Source organism: Eptesicus fuscus, chromosome 8 (genome assembly GCF_027574615.1).
Source record: "Eptesicus fuscus isolate TK198812 chromosome 8, DD_ASM_mEF_20220401, whole genome shotgun sequence".
Classification (NCBI taxonomy): Eukaryota; Metazoa; Chordata; class Mammalia; order Chiroptera; family Vespertilionidae; genus Eptesicus; species Eptesicus fuscus.
Genome location: NC_072480.1, coordinates 38,859,400 through 38,882,093, shown reverse-complemented (window position 1 = coordinate 38,882,093; position 22,694 = coordinate 38,859,400). Strand labels below are relative to the sequence as shown.

The following is a 22,694-nucleotide window of genomic DNA, read 5'->3' as shown; positions in this document are numbered from 1 at the left end:
TTAGATAAATTATATTTAGCTATCTTTCTCAGCAAAATATTGTATGCAGATTGATAAATATAGAAAAGTAGTTAGTTTACATAATAGGCTGAAAAAGTGTTTTAAGTATATGAAATATTACTGTAGGTATAAAAAATAGAAATTACTCTTCATCTGTTAAGTATGCTTTAATATGTTTAATTCATATTCCTTTACTAAAACTCAATAGTGTATTTTGTTTGAGTCATATAAATTACTGACCTTTAAACAAAGTACTGCAGAGTAAAAGGGGAATACAAAATGGATTTTTAGGAGAACAACCAAAACAAATTATACATTACCATTTTTGAATGGTTATTGATATTATGATGAAAATGTAGACATAGCATATTTGTATTGTTTATTTCATATTATTTTAATTAAATTAAAGTTGATATCAAGTTAGAAAGTCCACAAAGCACCAATTACTGTGGAAACCATTTAATTATAAGCACTCAAATTCCCAAATAACCTCTGATGGAAAGTTTTCTCTGTCCTGTTTTTGTTGTGTAATTTCATACACTCTTTCCTTCCCTAAAGGAAATACTTACTTGATTCAGTTCTTGGATAAAAATGACCTGTCACTATTGTTTGCTTTAAAGGGCTTTTTGCTTTTTTTAAAAAAAACAACACTGAATACTGAAAGAAAAATCAAGGCACAAGGGATTACAGATCAGCTGCTGTGGTATAAATCAATATTTAAAATGCATAATAGTGACTTTTCTTCCCCCCAAAGTAGGATTTTTTTGTGTGCTTAATTTCTTGTTTTATTAAAATGTCAAACTATGTCTAGGAAGACCTTGAAATTTAGCTTTGGTTTCTATTTAAATTTACTGCTCAACAACTAGTACAAGAACAGTAATACAATTGCAATTTAATGTTTGATTCCTATGCCCTGTTAGGGTTGCTGAAACTGGTGATTTCATGAATGGACAATTACCATACTCCTGGCTCAGTTAGGGAATCCACTAATTCTCTAACCTCCTACCTTCAGCAAAGGGGACTGGTATGAAAAATCTCCAACCAGTCACACCTAGAAATGCATCATAATCATCATCCTTCTTAATATAAATATAGGGGCAGACACATCTTCCCTTCTTTAAGAAAAAGTCTTTATTGTTAAAAGTATTACATGTCCCTTTTTCCCCCCATTGACCCCTTATAGCCCATCCCTGCTTCCCGCCCCAGGCCGCCACCACCCTGTTAGCATCTGTGTCCATGGGTTATGCATATGTCATACAAGATCTTTGGCTGATCTCTTCCCACCAAACCCCATCAGCTTCTCTTCTTCAAACAGATTTTTGTAGGATAGCAGCCTTTGGATATATGTATAGTAATCTCCTTATCCACAGTTTCTCTTTCTCCAGTGTCAGTTACCCGCACTCAACCATGGGCCAAAAATATTAAGTAGAAAATTCCAGAAATAAACAATTCATAAATATTAAATTATGTGTCATTCTGAGTAGCTTGATGAAATCTCCCACTGTCCCGCTCAGTCCAGCCCGGGAAGTAAACTATCCTTTTGTCCAGCTTATGATGCCTCCTGCCAGGAGGTCACTTAGAAGCCTTCTTGATTAACAAATGGACTACAGGTATGGCAGTGCTTGTGCTGAAGTTATCCTTATTTTAATTAACGATGGCCCCAAACCACAAGACCACAAGAGTTGTGATTCTGGCAATGTGGATATGACAAAGAGAATCCTTAAAGTGCTTTCTTTAAGTAAAAGGTATGTCTGGGGGCCAGGTACACAGGATTCATAGGATTCTGTACTACCCCTGGTGTCAGGCTTCCACGGAGGGTCTTGGAAAGTATTTTCCCCAAATATAGATAGACTACTGTATTCGTTTATTGCTTAAATTCTTCCAAACATTTTATGTTATGATTTATGTGCTGAAAGACTATGCCTTAAAATTCTCTTTTAGCATTTTATTCCACCCTCAGTTTGCACTGAGAGGAGTTCTCAGTCAAACGCTACACATCAAATGCACGGGTTTCACAACCCTGGTGCCCTGCACTCAGGTGCCCACCTTCAGATTTCTACTGTGTGCCTCTGGCCGCCCAGGTGGAGTACTGCCGGAGGGTATTACTGACAGCATCACAATGGAAGTGTCAGAATGGTGGCCTCATCATCCTTGGACGCCAGCATCCCTGTTTCTTCTGTGTCTCACTACAGAGAAACTAAGGCTAAAGGTTAAAGGATGCGGTTTATTAAATAATTCAAGCCATTAACCTTCAACCTGCACACCGATGGCAGCCTATTAAGTTGACGCTGCTCTGATTCATGTTTGGTGTTCACGGATGCTAAAGCACCATGCCTGCTCGCTTCACTTCTATTGCTGCACAGTAATGCAATGAGAAGGATGAAAAAGGTGACAGGACCCACGCAAAGGGACAATAAGAGCAGCAGCTTCACTTGCATAAAGAAGATTGAAGCCTTCCTCCCTCCCTCCGTCTCTCCGTGTAGGCCCCAGTGCACAGCTGCGTCACTTACGGGGAGGAGGAGGCGCTGAGGCAGAGAGAAAATTGTACTGTGAGGACCTTGACAGCTTTTCCTTTCGCCTCCCTATATTTTCCGGAATATTTATTTTCCTCTTTTACAAACTGACTCTATACAACCACCTCTTCCCCACCTTGCAGACGGCATTTGACTTTCTCAGAAACACCAGGCAAGCTCTCAGAGCATCTCAGAGGGGCGAGGGACAGGGGCGCAGGTGCACGCAGCAGGCTGGGTGAGGGGAGCGCTTCTTGGAGACTTGGGGCTCTTTCACTCTCTCTCTCTCTTTGCGCTCTCCAGGCGCTGAACTCAGCTGCAAGGACTGGAGACCCCACACCTTTCCAACTGAAGCTGTGCCGCGGGCGCATCCAGGGAGGTGTATCCAGCTCCCTCCACCTCCCTGAGCTTCGGAGCGCTCGCTCGGAGCTCCCTCTCTCGCGCATCTCCAGCATCAGGGTCGTCCCTCCCCCTGTAAGGACGGAGCTCCTGAGCGGAGATCGAGAATTCTCAGCCCTCAGCTCCCCTCTCCAGCCTCTGCTTCCGGCCGCTGGGCTCCCCACGCGCAAGTCCTGCGGACCTGACCGCAGCTGAGCCGCTCAGCTCTGCTGTCCGAGCTCCCGTGGTCGCCTGGCAGAGCGCGCATCCCGCCTCGCTGCGTCGGCTGCTGCTCCGGGTGCAGAGAGCACACCCAGCCTCCCTCCTGCAACCCCAGGCTCCACGGGCTTCCCCCGCCAGCTGGCCCATCCACTCCCGCGCCAGCCGAGGTGCCTGAGCCGTCCTTGCATCAAGCATGTCGGGCTCCGGACGCAAAGACTTTGATGTGAAACACATCCTGCGACTCCGCTGGAAACTCTTCAGTCACCCGTCCCCGGCCCCAGGCGGCCCGGCGGGGGGCGGCTGCTTGCAGCAGGACGGCAGCGGCAGTTTCGAGCACTGGGGACCCAGCCAGAACCGCCTGCTCAAAAGCCAAGAGAAGGGAGGCGTGAGCACCTTCTGGAAGAAGCCTTCTTCTTCCTCCTCCACTTCGTCTTCCTCCCCATCCTCTTCCTCCTCTTCCTTCAACCCACTGAATGGCACCCTGCTGCCAGTGGCCACGAGGCTGCAGCAAGGGGCGCCCCGGCAGGGCACCCCACCGCCTGCCAGGACTCTCTTCTACGTTGAGTCCCTAGAGGAGGAGGAAGTGCCCGGCATGGACTTTTCTGGGCCGCGTGAGAATGGGCTGGTCCTGCAGGAGCTCAAAGTGGAGCCGGCCAACTCGAGCCAGGCAACAGGTGAAGGATGTGGACACAGGTACAGTAAGTCCCCATGGGACCTCCAAGCGGCTCCCCATTCCCCCCCCTCCCCTGTGTGCTTTGCTAATTAGTCAGTCTGAAAGGTTGCAGGTTGCAAATTTTGGTTAGGAGATGCCAGCAGGGCTTTTATTTCCCAAGTTGTAATCTCGTTAAAAGTTTGTTCATTTATTTCTATCGCTTTAAACACATTTGCTTTCCTTTTGCAAGTCCTCAGAGCTGTCACCACAAATTGAACGTATATTCACTTTGATACATCTCTAGGTGGAGCGGTTCTCATGTTTCTGAGGATGTAGTATACTGGCATTAAATTATATCAGTCTTCCAGTTATCTGATGTCCGGTGAAACGTGTTTAACCACCACTCAGATGCACCTCATATACTGGCCTGATAACTGGCTTATCAAGTTACCTGGGACCCCTGTGGCTTGAATCTATATTCCAGGAGGAATGAGGTGCACAAATGGGTAGCCTCCTGGACAGTGGCATTGCCCCCCGCCCCCACCTCCATGAAATAGTGTTATTCTCCATCCCAACTTCTTTTCATCCTTCTTTACTTTTGCCTTGTTCAAAGTCTTAGAATTGAACTGTTGCTGAGCCCATTGGCTTTCAGCTTTTCTGATTTGTTGGCTCAGTATGGGGTTGTGTATCCTTACTAAGCAGGTCAACGTTATTTCTTGTTTATTTCTAATGTTTTACCTCTTTGGGTAGAGTTCTACTTTTAAGACTTATAGAAAACCTTCACACCCATGAAACTTCTTCAAAGTTTTACATTTTTGGAGAATGACTCATTACTCTGCAATAGATAATTACTAGGTTTGGCAAGTAGGAAGGATATCAAAAGATATGTATTTGTCTTATATGATATCAGAACACATTATTGAAGATAAATATATAGGAGAAACAGGAAATGATAATGAAAATGTTAATAAAACTTAATTACCTAACAAATTAGAAACAGAAGCAACTTTTTAAACTTGGCTGATTGAATCAGCTTCTTGTGAATTAAGTCACAAATAAATACATAAAACAAAAAATATGTATGTGTACTTTAATTATGTTGACAAATGTGAGTTTAGAGATATAAAGAAATCCTTGAATTGCTTCACTTATATGGGTTATGTAGGTTTAAATTTGAATCTTAACAGCCTTGAACATAATCACAAAATAAATGTGAGATAATAGTTTAATTTGCATTTTTCAAGTATGTCAAAGTGTGTTTTTTTTTCCCCACATATAGGAGATCAAATGTAAGTTTATTTATTACTCAAATAAGATATTTTACCAAGAAGGCTAGAATTTTGGGTACCAATAGCACCATGAAGTTATTTGATTTATGCATTCACTCGTCACCTGTAGTTTTAGACCTATTCTTTTTTTTTTAAATAAAATATGTTGGGTTTTACCCAGTTTGGGGTAATAATCCATAAACATTTACCGATTCACCTTATATATTTAAAAGACAGACAAAACATTTACTAATTGCTATTTTATTGAAATTGCTATATTGTGACTCAGTTCAATAAAACAGTAGATGAATTATTTTGTTTTGTGATGTCTTCAAGTCAGCTTAAAATACTTAAAAAACAATTTGCTTTATAACAAATATAGTTATATCTAAATGAGACATATATGGCATGAGTAATTTCTGAAAGACTTTCTTTTCAGTTGGAGGATTTGAAAATATTAATGGAATATTGACATAGGAAATTATAATAAAAAATAAAACCAATGACTAATAGTTCAGTTAGGGAAAACACCATCAGAATTATCTTCCAGTCCCTCTTTTTTTTTTTTTTTTAATATACATCAGTGTTTTTATTCACAAAGAGTTGTAAGTGAAAAGTATTCTGAAAATAAGCCTAACACCACCTTAAATCTTATTTACTATTGGAACTGAAGTCTCCTATGGGAATTTGTATATGTAAAATATTAAAAATCAAATTATGTTTTATTTTTAAATTCTTATTAATGCTTAAATCCTTTAGATTAATTTAAATTTCTCACTGGACAAATAAGTTAGCACTGGTTTGTATTCTCAGGGGTATTGTATGTACCTAAACCTTCATAGAACATTGACTCTGTTATCATGATTGATTGAATTTATACTACTAACCTTGATAATTAGTCATAATCAATATTATATTAACAGGCGGTAAAAATAAGGTTTATTTCACAGAAGAGACAACATTTCCAAAATTATATACTGAATGGAAAATAATAAACAAAATAATCTGTAATGTTGATTTACTTTTGTTTCTATCATAACTTATGCAGCAAATCGAGATAATGTTTATAATGATGAATGAGTACATAAACTATATAAACCCTGCATGATAATTTTGATTACTGGGGTCATTATTATATCATTGTACTGTGATGTCAGTGACTTGATATTTAGCAATTAGTTTTATCAAATCTGACTGCTAGGCTAAAAAATATGTTCATATATAAAGCAAGAGTTGGCCTCTTTTCTGTTCTCTTCTTGCATAGTCTGATCTTTCTATTCATCTGGTCTCATACAAGTTAGGAACATTGTTCTAGACAAGTATAAGCAGCTCAGTTGATTTAAGTTGTTGTTCAAACAACAGCTGAAGGATGCTCAGGGGAAAGCTGGCCATATTCTCAGAATTCTAGAAAGGTCAAATTATCGTGGAGGTGAAATATAAAGGCAGCAGGAAGACAGTGGTAAACTAATTGGCTGCCCAAACCCAGCCTTTATCTTATTCCACCCTGCCAGACATACACAAACAAATCTCAGTAGTCTAATACCTCAACCATGCTATCATTAAGAATTCTAACTTTTACAGTAATAGGCTCCTGACCTATGCTTTTAATAATTTTTCTCTACTGTCCACACTTAGTTGTTGGAAAGTGTATAAAATTCCAGCTATTCAGATCAGTATATGTATTTTGATATGAATATTTTTGTCCAAAATTTTATATGTAGTAAACTGAGAAACCAAAAATAAATATTTATATTCTTTCAGTGTGTACAGATGTGAGTAAAAGAGAAATCATGTTTGACTGCTTACTTTTTTGATTTTCTAAGTTCTTACAGAAGGCAGTCATCTCATTCCATGGTTTTAGTTACAATCCTTAAACTCTATATTTGCAACTCAAAACCTAGACTTCCCCCTGACCTGTGATCTGACAAATCCACCTCTCTGCTTAACCTCTGCAGTGAATATCACAGAGACAGCACATATACATGTAGAAAATTGAGCTCATATTCTCCCTTCTGTCTTGCTCAATGTCCTTCTTCTCTGTCATGGAGGATGGCTCTCTTTGCATTGGTTTGTGCAAACCAGAAATCTGGGTCTTACTTGCCCAAATCCTCTTCCCCACAATTTTCAGTATTTCACCTAGAACTGTCACTTTTACTTGAAAAATGCTCCCATATTTGTCCCACATCTCTCCATCCCCACTGTTTACATCAATTCTAAGATAGTGTCCTCTTTCAACTCAGCTGCCATCTGCATCATATTCCTTCATTAATTTTGCCACCTGTAATCCATTCTCCTTACTAGAACCAATGGAAATTATTTAAAAAATCTGAATTATTTTGCCACATCCCTGGCTCTTCTTCCCTTGATCTACAAAACATTTCTACCGTCCTCTGACCTCAATCCATACTTTGGGCATCTAGGCCCTGAGTGATTTGTCCCTTATCTGCTAGAGAAGACCTTCAATCACCAACCTCCCCATCACCCTCTGCCTTTAAGACTCCATGTCTTTATCATTTTCTCTGCCTCTGGGCCTCACAAACTTGTTACCTTTTCTTGTATAGTGACTCCTTTTTTCTTAACACACCCTTTCCTGAGTTTATTCCTATTCATCATTGAAATGCCTTGCATAAAGATCTGCACATTTCTCAGAGAAGCATTCATTAATTCTCCCAGGCAAATTTTTATCTTAAAAAAGATTTTGGAATATGCTATCCTCTTGTTTTATGTTCTTTGAGTAACTGCTACTGCTCTCTACTTTTTAATTTCTTATTATAGCTTATAACAATGTATTAATAGTTGTATTGCTTTTGTTGTTTGTTATTAACTACTAGAGGCCCAGTGCATGATTGAATCATGCACATGTAGGGTCCCCTACACGCTTTCACTTTCGATCACGGGGGAGCTGGGTGCCTGTCCGCTGGTGCGCCAGGCCTTTCAGAAGCCTCCGGCTCGGCAGAGGCTTCTGAAAGACCTGGTGCCTGAGTGGACAGGCACCCAGCTCCCCCGCTTTTGATGGTCCACGGCTGGATGTGAGCTCGTTGCCCCAGAGGCCCCTTCTGTGCCGCAGCACAGCCATGGCGCAGACGCTGAGCCGCCACTGGTGACGGGAGCTCAGTGTCCCGCGGGCCCAATCAGCCACCCGGGCTACCCCAAGTCCCGCCCCCCCGCACCTCCTGGCCAATCGCAGGCATAGCGAAGGTACGGTCAATTTGCATATTTGTCTATTATTAGGTAGGATAGTTGCCCAGTGGATAGGGTGTTTGTTTTGGTCATCATTTTATCTCTATCCCAGAACATGTAGTTACTCAATAAATGCTGTTGAGTGAATAAATATTTTTCATAATCATAATGAGTGACATTGATTACAACCTGGTTATTTGGCAGGTAGCATGTTGAATACTTATACTGTGTAATTTAATATTCAGAACCACTCTATGATTCTCATACAACTATATATCCCTTTGGTACAATGATTACATAAATGAGAAAACTGAGATATAAACAGGCAATTAATTTGCCCAGCGTCACAGACTTTTAAGTAATACAGCTAGAATCTTTTTGTGATTCAATTTTTTAATATTTTTGTTTTAATTTACTTGTTCTTTTATTACAAAAGGTCTTTTGTACTTCGTTGAATGTATATCTTCATTTTATTCTTTATTGATTAAGTTATTACATATGTGTCCTTATCCCCCCATTGTCCCTTCCCCAACTCATGCCCTCACCCCCCTGGTGTCTGTGTCCATTGGTTAGGATTATATGCGTGCATGCAATTCCTTTTACTTTTATTTTTTAATAAACTTGCTGGGATGACATTGGTTAATAAAATCATGTAGGTTTGAAGTGTACAATTCTATATTATTTGTATACTAGAGGCCTGGTGCATGAAATTCGTGCACAGAGGGGGTTGTCTATCAGCCCAGCCTGTTACCCTCTCCAATCTGGGACCCCTAGAGGGATGTCTGACTGCCCGTTTAGGCCCGATCCCAGTGGGATCCGGCCTAAACGGGCAGTCGGACATCCCTCTCACAATCCAGGACTGCTGGCTCCCAACTGCTTGCCTGCCTGCCTTCCTGATTGCCCCTAACCACTGCTGCCTGCCAGCCTGATCACCCCCTAACCACTCTGCTGCCAGCCTGTTTGACCCCAACTTCCCTCCTCTGCTGGCCTGGTTACCCCTAACTGCCCTCTCCTGCAGGGTTGATCACCTCCAACTGCCCTCCCTTGCATTCCGGGTGCCTCCCAACTGCCCTCTCCTGCTGGCCATCTTGTGGTGGCCATCTTGTGTCCACATGGGGGCAGGATCTTTGACCACATGGGGGCAGCTATATTGTGTGTTGCAGTGATGGTCAATCTGCATATTACTCTTTTATTAGATAGGTTAGAGGCCTGGTACAGGGGTGGGGGCCAGCTGGTTTGCCCTGAAGGGCGTCTCGGATCAGGTGGGGGTTCCCTTGGGGCGTGGGGCGGCCTGAGTGAGGGGCCTGTGGTGGTTTGCAGGCGGGCCACGCCCCCTGGCAACGCAAGCGGAGGCCCTGGTATCTGGAATTTATTTTCCTTCTACAATTGAAACTTTGTAGCCTTAAGTGGGTGGGCCCAGCCAGGGTGTGCGGAAAGCTTTGCTTCCCCTGTTGCCAGCGGCAACCCTGGCCTGCTCTCTCAAGCTCCAATATGCCGCCATTTGTTTGAATTTGTTTACCTTCTATAATTGAAACTTTGTAGCTTGAGAGGAGGCTTAGGCCTGGCAAGGGCAGGCGGAAAGCTTGGCTTCCTCTGTTACCTAAGAAACCTTGCTCTCTGTGGCTATAGCCATCTTGGTTTGGGTTAATTTGCATACTTGCTCTGATTGGATGGTGGGCATGGCTTGTGGGTGTGTCGGAGGTATGGTCAATTTGCATATTTGTCTATTATTAGATAGGATTGCATTGTTTGTTCACCACACACAGTCAAATCTCCTTCTGTCACCGTCTGTTTGAGTCAGTTTACCCTTTACTACCTCTGCTGGACTTTCAGTCTTTGCTATCTGATCCCAGACACCATATTTTTCAGGCCACTTTGCCAACTCTTCTTTCCCTCCGCTTCAACAAATGGGTGGAACATAATAAAAGAGGATCTAACTAAGGTTATTATGAAGCAGTTCTTTTTATTCCCTTAGTGGAAGTTATGCTTGTTTGAATGTTTACATAGACTTATGAACATGATCTTAATGTTTAATGCCTGATAAGTCTCAAAGAAGACTTCTCAGCCCAAATTAGAAAACACAAGCTAAATTTCTGAAGTTTGATACATTTGAAGCATTTAACTTTATAATTAAACAAAAGTATGAGGGAATCACTTAGACAAGGTAAATAATTTAATTTTGGAGCCTAGCTTTGTGATAGAAAATGTGCTTCTGAAAGTCAGAACCTTTGACAAAGAGAAATATCACAGAAAGACAGCATATGCCATTCAAACCTCATGGAAGTTGGTGGGACCTGAGCCAGGTATTTAATTTTTTTAAAATATGTTTTATTGATTTTTAGAGAGAGAGGAAGGGAAAGGGGTAGAAATATCAATGAGAGAGAAACATCATAGCCCCCTAATGGGGATCAAGCTATAGCCAGGTGCCCTGACCTGGAATCGAGCAGGTGACCTCTTGGTTTCTGGGACAGGTATTTAAAATCGAAAAGAATCAGCCTTGCTTCAAAAGAGAAAACAATTTTTAAAATGGTAAAGAACTATTTTTCAGGAAAGTTGTTCTAAAACTGTGCTTCTATGGAAGACTAAAATGAACTAATGTTCATGTTTCCCAACAACCCCAATTTCATAGTGGGGGGAAAAAACCAGCATGGGCTGAATTTACTCAACTTTATGTCTTTTTGGTAATTTATTCTAAACTTTGGAATTATACAGCCTATTGTTATTTAAGGCAGAACTAGCAAAGATTATAGTTGAAAGCTTTTTTTTTTTTTTTTTTTTTTTTACCTATTTCACGATGGATTCATCAATATTACATGGCATTCTGAAAATAAGCCCACAATATTCAGGTGCCATCCCATCTGAACATGTTTGCTTTAAGCAAACTAAGAAGATCATAAAGGAAAAAGAAATGAGACCACTAGGTTGAATTTGCAGGTACCCAAATCTCCAGAGCTATTTGAAAGAAATATGTGAATATAAATGCCAGATTACGTAATTACAACTCTTAATTATAATGAACACAAAAGATCAATGCTAACTGAAAGACCATATTCTGGTTTTCATTAATAAATTTCCAATGAATACTTTGTAAACTATATTATTGACCTCCTTTAGGTACTATTTTAAAATAATTTTAAAGTACTATAGAAATCTTCCCTATTCAATCAAAATCAGCTTTTGGTTAACAGAATATAATATTGATCAGATATTTGTTTCCATTGGTTTGTTTTTTCCAAGCCTCAAAGATAATTTGTGTATTTGAGGAAGATGCACTTCTAACAATTACATGTTAAGCACTGTCTTATTGATTTTGATTAATAGTTCTATAGAATTTATAGAAAATTGAGATCTACAGTATATTTTAGAGTTAAATCAAGTATCCGAACATGAAAATGTGCATAATTTTAAGCGGAATCTCAAAGTAATTAGATTATATTTCCTTCCTTCCTTCCTTCCTTCCTTCCTTCCTTCCTTCCTTCCTTTCCATCCAAAATAACTTTAGGTGTGTTTTGGGAGTTGTAATAACAAATACTCTTGAATTTACATATTAGTTTAAGCCAGATATTAATTTACCTTTCTGAATTTAAAATTGTGCTATTGAAAACATTAAAGAAACTATCTGATGCAAGCACAGATAATTTGAGCAGATTAAAGATGATTTTGAAGATCTTGTAAATCAAGTATAAGCAATATATATATATATATATATATATATATATATATCCTATTGTACAATATAGATTTGATGCTAGCTACCTTTGCTGACTTCTCTGGCCAGGATTTAAAAACAGTTTGATCTAAGTGAGTGCTTATGACAGCTTAACAAAAGTTATCTCAACCAGAGAGAATGTGCACTACGATGTTAAGTTCCCAAGAAAAATATGTTTTGAATGGTAAGCCTATGAGGCAGATCATTTTATATGAAGATCATGTCACAGAAATGTTGTTTTTCTTTTTTAAATTGATCTTAGAATCTTCAATAATTGTAAAGAGTGGAACCAATCTGTGTTAAATCTAAGTCCAAACATTTAAATTCCTTTAGGTGGCCTTAGTTCAATTCTAATAACTGATTTTCATAGGAAATCTTTTAGTTCGATTTTTTGTACTTGTGATAGTTTGCCCTGGTATATTATTTTGCACCTTTTCTCCTTAGTGATATGGCTAGATATTTGCTTATATAAATCAGCATTTTCATCTTAACTAAAATATGATGGAACAACAAACTATATATATATATATATATATATATATATATATATATATATACACACATATATATATATATACCATAAAAAATAAAACGAACAAACTAGTCTTCCAACACTGTGATTGAATGAAAAAAGGGTGTGATGAGCAAAAGAAACTCACTGCATGGTATATTTCTCCTTAACATTTATCTAAGTCAGATGAACTTGTCCATTGTTTTGATTATTTAATACTTTGAATAGAAATTTGATGCTAACTTGTCTTGAATCACATATTGAAATCAAACATCTCTTTAGTTTGATATATAACATTCGCCTTGCAGAACTTGATAGTGAAATATTCACATGGAGTTTTGCTGCCTTTCTTTTCTCAAAAGATAAAACACACACACACATACAAACAAGGAAGACAATTGTTTCACAGAAAGATTTAAAAGAAGATTGAATAATTTTACAGTAAGGATTTCTATAAAGAAAGCTCAAAAGCTTATCATGTGAGTATATGGGACTTGTACCATGAGATAGTGGGAATCATCTCCATTGCCAATACTAGAGAAGAAGCAATATGACCCATGAGTTTTACCTTAATGACACAGAAAGGAATGAGCTATGCGGTCTTCTTCTCTTTTTTCACTTGCATTTTACCAAATAACTTGGAAGCCCCACTAAACATATTTCCCCCACAGGAAAAACAGCTTTATCTATCTTATTGTCCTAACAGATGTAAAATATTTGCATATAATAATTCTCCCTAAACAACAGCCTGAGATTTGTAAATAGATTTCTTATCAGAAGAATATGCTTTCAATTGTATAAGTGAAGTTGTATTATTATAGAGTTTCTCAAAGGACAGTCCTTAAAATCTTTTCTGAATGTAAATTTACTTCTTATTTTCCTAAATTGACACATCTAAGTTGAAGACTCACTTGTATCTGTTCTTTTTTCATATATTGTCTCTCATTATTTTATTTGCCTCATACCAAATTTTCATCTAAGTATAGTAAAAATCGAAATTCTTATTCATCAGTAAACTCCAGAAAAACGTAATTACAGAAACTGAAAATATGCATTATGTCAGTAATAGAAAATAACTAGTCTTAGAATAAAAATACTGCTAGCTTATGTATTTCTCTAAGTTAATATTGTTTGCCTTATTTTAATGTATTGGCACCCAAGGTTGCATGGAACAATGTAAAGAAAACTGGAATCAGCATCAGAAAACCTAAGCTTTTGGGTAAACTCTCCCTGTATAGGAAAATGTTACCATTGTTGCTCAAATTACTCTTTACCTCATTTTCTCATTGGAAGATGATGGGAGAGGGCAAGACATACATAATAGCTAAAGCATTCAGGCCTTGCCACTACAAAAGAAGACAGTGGATCTTTTCCTGTAGTTGAATCAGCTTGACTCTTAGGATAGCGACATGAATTAGACTGCACTTCTTCTACTTAAGATACGAATTGAGCTCTATTTTGAACACTTAAGGTTTACTCTGAGCCAAATGTACCCCTTGTAAAAATCATTCTTTCACTCAGTGACAACTATTTTAAATCAGTTACTTTTTTCCAGACAATATGACAGCTTCCTGAGATAAAAATAGGTATAGAAAACTCCCTTTCTTCACAGAATTAAAAAAAAAAATAGTAGTAAAATTTAACAAATGAGTAATTATCAAAATTTAACTTGTGTTATATAAATTATGTACATATTAAAAGGGATTTTTCAAGGTACAAAAAAGAAAGGATCCTGATAAAGACCAGCATTACTATATACAGTTTCTAATTAGAAAAAAAAAAAAAAGCAAGTAAATTAGTATGAGTATGCCAGGATAAAATATCAGGTAATTTGGCTGGGGCTATAGAACATAGTCTGACAACCAGACCTTTTAGATCGTTTTAAAGACTAGATTTTCTTATGGTGGTGGGAAAACAATGAACCTAGCTGATGAGATTAAGACACTAGATTTGTTTTTCCTGTAAAGTATGTAAGTTGGACTAGAGAAAAGAAGGGTACAACTGAAAATAGAAAGATGTTAAAAGGCTAAAACAACAGTCCTAGTGAGGAACTATTACTAAGAAAAGAGACAGAAGGAAAGAAAACATTTGGAAAATAAAATGCCCCAACTGCCAATTAATTGAATGTTTGACTGTAAAAGAGGTGGACAGGTAAGAGTCCTAAAAATTTCGATGGGCAAATTAATGGATATTTTGTTGTTGTTGTTCTATAAAGTGGATTATTCAGGAAACTGAAGGGAAGAAAATGATTTCTGTTTTGAACAATCTGAGTTTAGAAAGTAGTTGATATAATTATTTTAATTTTTAAAAAGTCCATGTGGAATAGTGGCAGAGGGGTAAAAGAATATAAAAGTTAAAATTTAGGAAGTTGTAGTAGAGAATATGTTGGGTCTTAAGATTTCACATGAAGAATAGACCTGAATAGTGACAGTACCAAATATATGGCGATGAGAATGAGTTAGTAACTTGAGATAAAAATGTGGAATTGAAGGAATCAGGAGCAGGGCTACCCTGTATGATGAATCATTTATAAAAGTACTTGTGATAGTACTTTTGACAGTTGAATATGCCCAGTAATATAGTTGGATTTGATGGGTCTCAATGTCTTCAATGATTAGAGGGCATAAAAACAGCAATATGAGGTAAACTAGTGCAAGCAGCTCACTTGAGTCTTCAAAGATGAAAGGGCTTTGTTTCTTGAGGATTCAAGGCCCAAAGAATAGGTGCCCAAATGCAGTGGAAAACATTTCTAGACACTACCTCCAGGTGCCAGGGTTGTGAGGACTCTGAATAACCTATCCAATGAGAATGGTGCAAGGGAAGCAAAATGATGTATGAAAAACTTGAAAGGGATTATGCAAGTTTCAGACTGAATCTCAGGAAAATCAGCTAAAGCAAGAGTATGTGACTTTATGTAAATGAGGTTATAGATGATCAGAATGAGTAGTGAGGCTTGCATTTCTGCATGATGGTCAAGGATGATAAGGGATGGGTAGGAGTGAGATTAATCGAATGTAGTTCCATATGTGCCAATGGTGAAAAATCGGTAGATTTGGGTTTATTTTTCAGGTGATCTCAGAGAGGTTGATTTTGACCAGCGTATATTTCATCAAACATTTGAGAGACTTTTTTAATGGGTGGGATTTTGGACTGTCATCATGAACAGGCCCAATGCAACATTAATATTATTAATTATTAATAATTAAACAATAATCAATTGTTAATAATTACACATTATGAATTATTAAAAAGACAGAGACAGTACAGAATGAAACCAAAAAGCCTTCTGAACCTGGTCCACATAGATGAAGCTGGCTTTGAATAAGATTGTAACTATAGAACATAAAAAGTTCACGTGATCTGTAAAGGGACCTCTTTTACCCAACACTAGGAACAAGATGCATCTTGGAAAGCCAAGAAATAGAAAAACACTTCCAGCTTAAATAATTACATCTCCAATGAGTTTCATAAAATTTATAAAAAGCTATATATAATTACAAAGCTCAGAAAATACTTAAACTAAATATGCTTTTGAAACTTATTAATTTGAGATGATAAATAACTTTCCCAGAGAGTGTAAGACTTCTGAAATATTCAACACATTATTTTACTTGAAAGGAAGTCTATTGGAACCAAGAGGTAATATAAAAAACTTGGGCCTCAGGGAACTTAATAGTATGTGTTGTCAGCTCTACTTCAAAATAGTTTTTCACTATTCACACACATACCTATATATTCTCTGTTGAGTTTAATATATGAATAAAAATGATTTCTATATTAATTCTTCAAAAAATGTCTGAGTAGCTTTATATTTCACTCACATGTATCCAATTTTACACTAGGTTGGAGAATTACGTTGGTCTAGGAGCTGAGAAGTAAGCTAACCAGAGTGAACTGATGTAATATTATCAAGCTATCCATATACCAGATGTCAGAGGAAAAAATCATATCTGAAAATTCAATGATTGTCACCATCTCAGTATACTTCTTATTTTTATTGACTATAATTATATTATGAAGTTAAATATGACTTTCTTTTAAAAACTATTACATTTTAAATGTGCAAATAAACTAACTGAATATACAAAAACAAACTGGAAATTATTTTGGAATTTGTTTTCTTCAGAAAAAGAAACTCTGTCACTTAAAAATTTAATAAAAAGAATGTTCCTCTTGAAATTATAAAGGTATAGTTTATTAAAATTTAAATTATGGAAGCTTTATGATAAGGTTAATCTTTCTCAATAACAATTATATCTAAATATAAATTATATAATGTTACTCAAGTCATTATTAATCAGATAAATGGCTTGAATTTTTATAATGATAATATCCAAGGTAAAAATAATTAAGAATATTTTATTGTTGATTAAAGTATCTTTTGCTTTATTCGAGGGTGGGGGAGGTGAAGCAATCAGACAATATCAATTGATATAAAAACACATACGTTTTTAAAATTTAGAAGTACAAATCTACACTAATAAAGGAGAAACATGCGAATTGACCATTCCTCCGCTATGCCCACCAGCCAATCAGGAGTGAATTATGCAAATTAACCCAACAAAGATGGCAGTGGCCATGGAGCTGGAGCAAGCAGGAGGCTTGGGTTGCCCCTGGTGGCGGAGGAAGCCAAGCTTCCTGCCCACCCTGGCCACTGCTGAAGGAGGGGCTGGGTAAAAAAAAGGAGGGGCTGGGAGCCTGGGTCACTGGGGGGTGTGGCAAGCCTGAAAACAGCCAACAGCCCTCACCAGGCTGGCCAGGCACCCCAGTGGGGACCCCCCACCCCGAAGGAGTGTGGCCAGCCTGAAAACGGCCCTCAGCCCCTAACCCAGGCTGGCCATGCCCCCCCCCAGCCGGGACCCTCACCCCATGAGGGCGTGGCAAGCCTGGGTGAGGGGCTGATGGCTGTTTGCAGGCTGCCCAGGCCTGTAGCCCAGGCTGCCCCATGCCTCAAGGGAAGCCCCACCCTAATCCAAGACACCCTTCAGGGCAAACCATCCGGCCGCCACCCATGCACCAGGACTCTACCTATAATAATAAAAGAGTAATATGCTAATTAGACTGGGAGACCTTCTGGATGTTCTTCTAGCTAGAGGCGGTTAGAGGCCAAGAGGGGAGGGCAGTTGTGGGTGATCAGGCCAGGATGGGACGGCAGTTGTGGGTGATCAGGCTGGTTGGGGGGGGGGGCTGTTGGGGGTGAGCAGACGAGCAGGGGCCCAGTTGAGGGCAAGCAGGCTGTCAGTGGGGGTCAGTTGGGGGTGATCAGGACATCGGGTGGGGCAGTTTGGGGTGAGCAGGCCAGCAGGTGATGCAGTTGGGAACCAGCAGGCCAGCAGGGGGGACAATTGGGGTGAGCATGCGGGCAGGGAGGGGTATTTGGGGGCAAGCAGGCTGGCAGCGGGGGGCAGTTGGGGTGAGCATGCGGGCAGGGAGGGGTATTTGGGGGCAAGCAGGCTGGCAGCGGGGGGCAGTTGGGGGCGAGCAGGTCCACAGGCAGAGTGGTTAGGGACAATCTGGCAGGCAGGCAGGTGAGCGTTTAGGAGCCAGCAGTCCCGGATTGCGAGAGGGATGTCCGACTGCCTATTTAGGCCCGATCCCTATAAACTGGCAGTAGGACATCCTTTGAGGGGTCCCAGATTGGAGAGGATGCAGGCCAGGATGAGGGACACCCCCCATATATGAATTTTGTGCACCGGGCCACTAGTTATTAATATATATCCTTCAGAAGTTAAAGGACTAGAAGTTAAGGAACACTCATTCTCAATGCTTGTTCATCAATAGAAGACTGATAAGAAATCATTTTATATTCATCATGTAAAATATGTTATATAAAACATATCTATAAAACATGTCATGTACTAGTAAATATATATCAAAGTATGTAAAAAATATACACATAAGAAAAGAATGAATAAATATAGAATGTCTCAGATAACACTAGAGTTCAATGCATAAGCAATACATAATTTGTGTGAAATGTGTTAAAAATAATGCGAGATATGATTACAGTATAATAAATATTAAAAAACAAAAAAATTCTCCACATGCATGTTTATATGTGTAAATGCCTTTGTAGGTTCAGAGAGAATAACATGGCTAATCAAATGCCACAGTTTTACATTTGTTACCTAAAGATTATAAGATTGTTTTCTATATTCATGATGTGTGCATTGAACTTTATTGCTATTTATGTTTTAAAATTAATAATCTAGAAGTTGCAAAAAGTTACTTTATAAAATATTAACTTCAAAAATAATGCCTGTAATCAATGTCAACATTTGGTCTAAGCATGTAAGAAGTATTCAAAAGAGAGCAACGCAGACAGGCGCTGCTTAGCCAAGGGGCATGCTCTGAGACATTCATCCTGAGGAAATGACTTCCCTGTGTGAACATCATAGAGGGCGCTTCCACAAACCCACTGCAATTGTATGTGCTAAACTTTTATGCGACTGAAGCACAGTGCGTTTGTTTACACCAGCATCACCACAAACAGGTGAGCAATTGTAGTGTAAGCACTGGCAGCTGGTTTTACTTCTTATAATGCACGTGCACAATAAGCTAGATCGTCCAGGCACCCACTATAACCAGACATGCATTTCAGAGAAGCATCAGCTTCAGCTGAGGCTAGCTCACAGGGCCAGCCAGAGGAGGAGATAAAGAGCCAGCCCGCCTCCCCCCACGGAGGCTCCTTTGTTCAGTAACTGACCATTTGGGCTGCTTTTTTTTTTCTCTTCCCACCTTTAAATTTTCACTCCTGTATTTTAACTTCACCAATTCAGAGTGAGCCTGTGAAACTCTCTAGGCACACATCCTGGACTCCAAATAAAAGCAGAACCCCAGGCTCATGTTGGCTCATTCTTTCTCTTCCCTTACCATGTATTGAACACGTTAGGACCTGTAATGAATAAACTCCTTTTCCTTCAAAATTCCCTAATGGTTATTGTAGAAGAGTGTCTTGCAATTGTAGTAAGAACCACTAGGGTCAACTCAATAGTAACGCTGGTTTAGAAAGGCCAGAGGTGTGTGAGACGCTCACTGAGAAGCCCAGGTAAGTGCCCTCAGGCATTTCTAGGCAATAGCATTACTATCAACAAACTGAGATGGCACAATTCAGTAATACAGAGCTGAGCAAAAGTAGGTTTAGAGTTTGTATGGAAAATAAAACAATAATTAATAAGTAATAATACAAGAATAAACCCTTTTTTGTGAATTCACAACTGTAAACTGACTTTTGTCTCACCCTGTACATTGACCAGGCTAAGATCTAATGAAAGGCTATGAAAGAAGTTTTGAGCCCCATTATAATCTATGGGACCATCATCATCTGTATAGTCTGTTGTTGACCTCAATGTCCTTATACTGACTATAACTCTATTGTCATCTATTGGCCATTTATTTACATCAAAGCTGCATGGAAAATAATGTGAGGAGAGATAATCAATTAAAACTATGTAACATAGTAGATAAATAAGAATATAAAATACCCTAAGTTACGAACTTAGCCTCGTAAAATGAGTTTAGGAGTCTTCCATCCTTTTGTTTCTTTTGGTAGTTTTTTTTTTTTTTAATATATTTTATTGATTTTTAATAGAGAGAAAGGGAGAGGGATAGAGAGTTAGAAACATCGATGAGAGAGAAACATCGATGAGCTGCCTCCTGAACACTCCCCACTGGGGATGTGACCACAACCAAGGTACATGCCCTTGACCGGAATCAAACCTGGGACCCTTCAGTCCGCAGGCCGACGCTCTATCCACTGAGCCAAACCGGTTTCAGCTCTTTTGGTAGTTTTTTTGTTTAACTCACTTTTCTATGCATTGTGGGTGTTGTTGTGTTTTTTAATCTTATGTAGTTGTCTATGTGTTTTTGTATTTACTAAACTCCTTTAAAAGGATTATTCTGAATTGTTTGTCAGACAGCTCATAGATCTCCATTTTTTTTTAGGCCTGTTATTGGAATTTTATTAACCAGGCTCATCTGACTATTTGTGCCGTTTGTGTCCTTGCATTGACATCCACATCTGAGTTAGTCTCCTCTTCCATACGTTACAGGTCTGCTTTAGCAGAGAAAGATCAGCTTGGTGATCAGCTTGGTGTCCTGGATGTGTCAGCTGATCTTGCGCAGGGCCACTGCCCACGGTCTGAGATTGGAGTGGAGTGGGGAGTAGTGTCACTGGCTGAGCTACACAATTGGGTGGCCTGATGGTTGGGATCTGTGTTCAATTATGGCTGCTGTGTGGGCTCTCTGGTTAGATGGGGCTGCTGACTATGCTCGGGTAGGGCCACTTAGCTGGGCTCTGTGGCAAGGTGATGCTACTAGTTAAATCTGCAATTGCATGGGGCTTCAGGCTGGGCTCCATAATGGTTCCTAGTCAGGTGGGTCTTCAGGTTCTACTCCCCAATCAGAGGGTGCCACTGGCTCTGCCTCAGGTTTTGGCAGGACCACAAGCTTGGTTTCACAATTGAGTAGGCCACTGTTTATTTTTCCCTGTTATTCAGGTTACTTTCTGAGCTTTCTGATTGGGCAGGGCCTCAGCTGTACCCTGAAGTTAGGTGGGGCTTGAGAATTTACTTCATAGTCAAGCATGATTACTAAGGAGCCCCTAGATTGGTTGAGGCTGCAGTTTATGTTCCATGATTTAGTGGGGTTACCAGCCAAGGTTCTTGTTTGGACAAAGCCACAGTCTATGTACAACAATTGAGCAGGGTCATAGGCAAGCTACATTGCTGGGTGGTGTTATAAGCTGTACATCAGCCAAGTTCCAAGCTGCCCAGGGTCACATGCAGGCTTCCTGGTTATTCAGGGCCAGGGACTGTGCTCCGCAGTTGGGCAGGCTGCCGGCTTGGTCCCCTGCCCACGCAGGTCTATATGAAGGACTGCTTGCATTTTCTGACCAGGCTTCCTGGTAGGATGGGATGGAGGCTATGTTCACCAGTTGCATGAGGGGCAAATTTGCTCTCTTACCCTGGTGGGCTATAAAATGTGTTTAGCAGTTAGGTGGAGCTTTGAAGTTGCTTCCCTGACCTGTGGGTCAAATGAATGAGTTTCATAGCCAGTAGAGGCTGTTAGGTTGGAGACTCAAATTAGGCAGAACTGCCAGCTGAGTTCCCAGGACAATGGGGCTACTTTCTCTGTTCCATACATAGTCAAAGCCATTGTCTGTGATCTTTGCTCGGTGCTGCTATAAGCGAGGACTTGGTCTGCCAAAACATGAGCAGTGCTTTCTGTAAGCTCCACCCCTTTCTTTGTTGCTGTCTGATCCCTAGAGGTTGAGCCTCACAGATTCCCCCTTATCTTTGGGAGATGAGGCCTGGATGTATACCTTGGGCTCACTTTCCCCACTGGAGAAACTAGGCCCAGGAGAACGCTGTTGGTGAGGTACTGTGCTGACCTGGGGAGAGTTGATGCAATTAAAGTGAAACTGCCCCTCTTACCCTTCTAATAAGGTCCTTCTCAGTCTTTATGGTCCAGGATGGAGCTTTAGCCTCACCCTTGTGTTCTAGAATTTTCCCAATGGTATCTGGTCTATGGGTAGCTGCTAGTTAGTCTTCTTGGGAGCAAGACTGAAGTTGGAAATGGCCTATGTTGCCAACTTGATGACATCACTCTCCCCAACTTTTCAAATATTATCAAAACAATCTTTTTTTTTTTCAAAATAATTGAAAGAGAATTAAGAATGTGTATCTCATCCAATGCAGCAATATCAACTACTTAATATTACATATACATAGTATAAAGTATAATGTTAAAAGAGTACTATGTATATTTCAAATGAAATTTTCTAGTTAAAAGATACTGCATATTCAAATCATGCAAGTCAAATTTATGGAGTCTAGTATATTAGAAGGGAAAATTGGCCGCTACTCTTAAATCTGTGTCTTCCTGAATTACATGAGTTTTTCAAGTCTGTCTTCTCCTCACATGCATATTTATCGAGGAATCATGGCAGAGTATCTGAAAGCACTTGGAGACTTAAACAAATAAAACCATAGCAGTTGAACGAGGAATGTCGGTAGTATGGCCTATAATACCAGAGTTAATGAAACTAGATTGAAAATGCTTGTAACATGTCACTTTTTCCTATTAGACAGAGCTGTAACTAGGTTTTAATATTGTTATGTGTAATTTGCTAGAGAGATTTTATATAGAACTTTATTAGTAAGCCATGTAACAGTGCAACCAATATTGCATAATAATATTTTATTAATAGTTATTGTTGTTAATATCTTACTAAGTGTGATATAAATTAAACATAGTGTATATA

The 22,694-nt window shown here is 39.3% G+C and overlaps 1 protein-coding gene across 2 annotated transcripts in view; it reads left to right on the top strand.

Annotated features, from left to right (window-relative positions):
- The first annotated feature begins 3,303 nt into the window (after positions 1-3,303).
- KLHL1 (kelch like family member 1) overlaps positions 3,304-22,694 on the top strand; it is a 368,120-nt gene continuing 348,729 nt past the window's right edge. For both annotated transcript variants that reach the window (XM_054719843.1, XM_054719842.1), the window contains exon 1: positions 3,304-3,803. In XM_054719843.1, coding sequence (XP_054575818.1) covers positions 3,304-3,803 — 500 coding nt within the window. The remainder of the gene's footprint in view (positions 3,804-22,694) is intronic.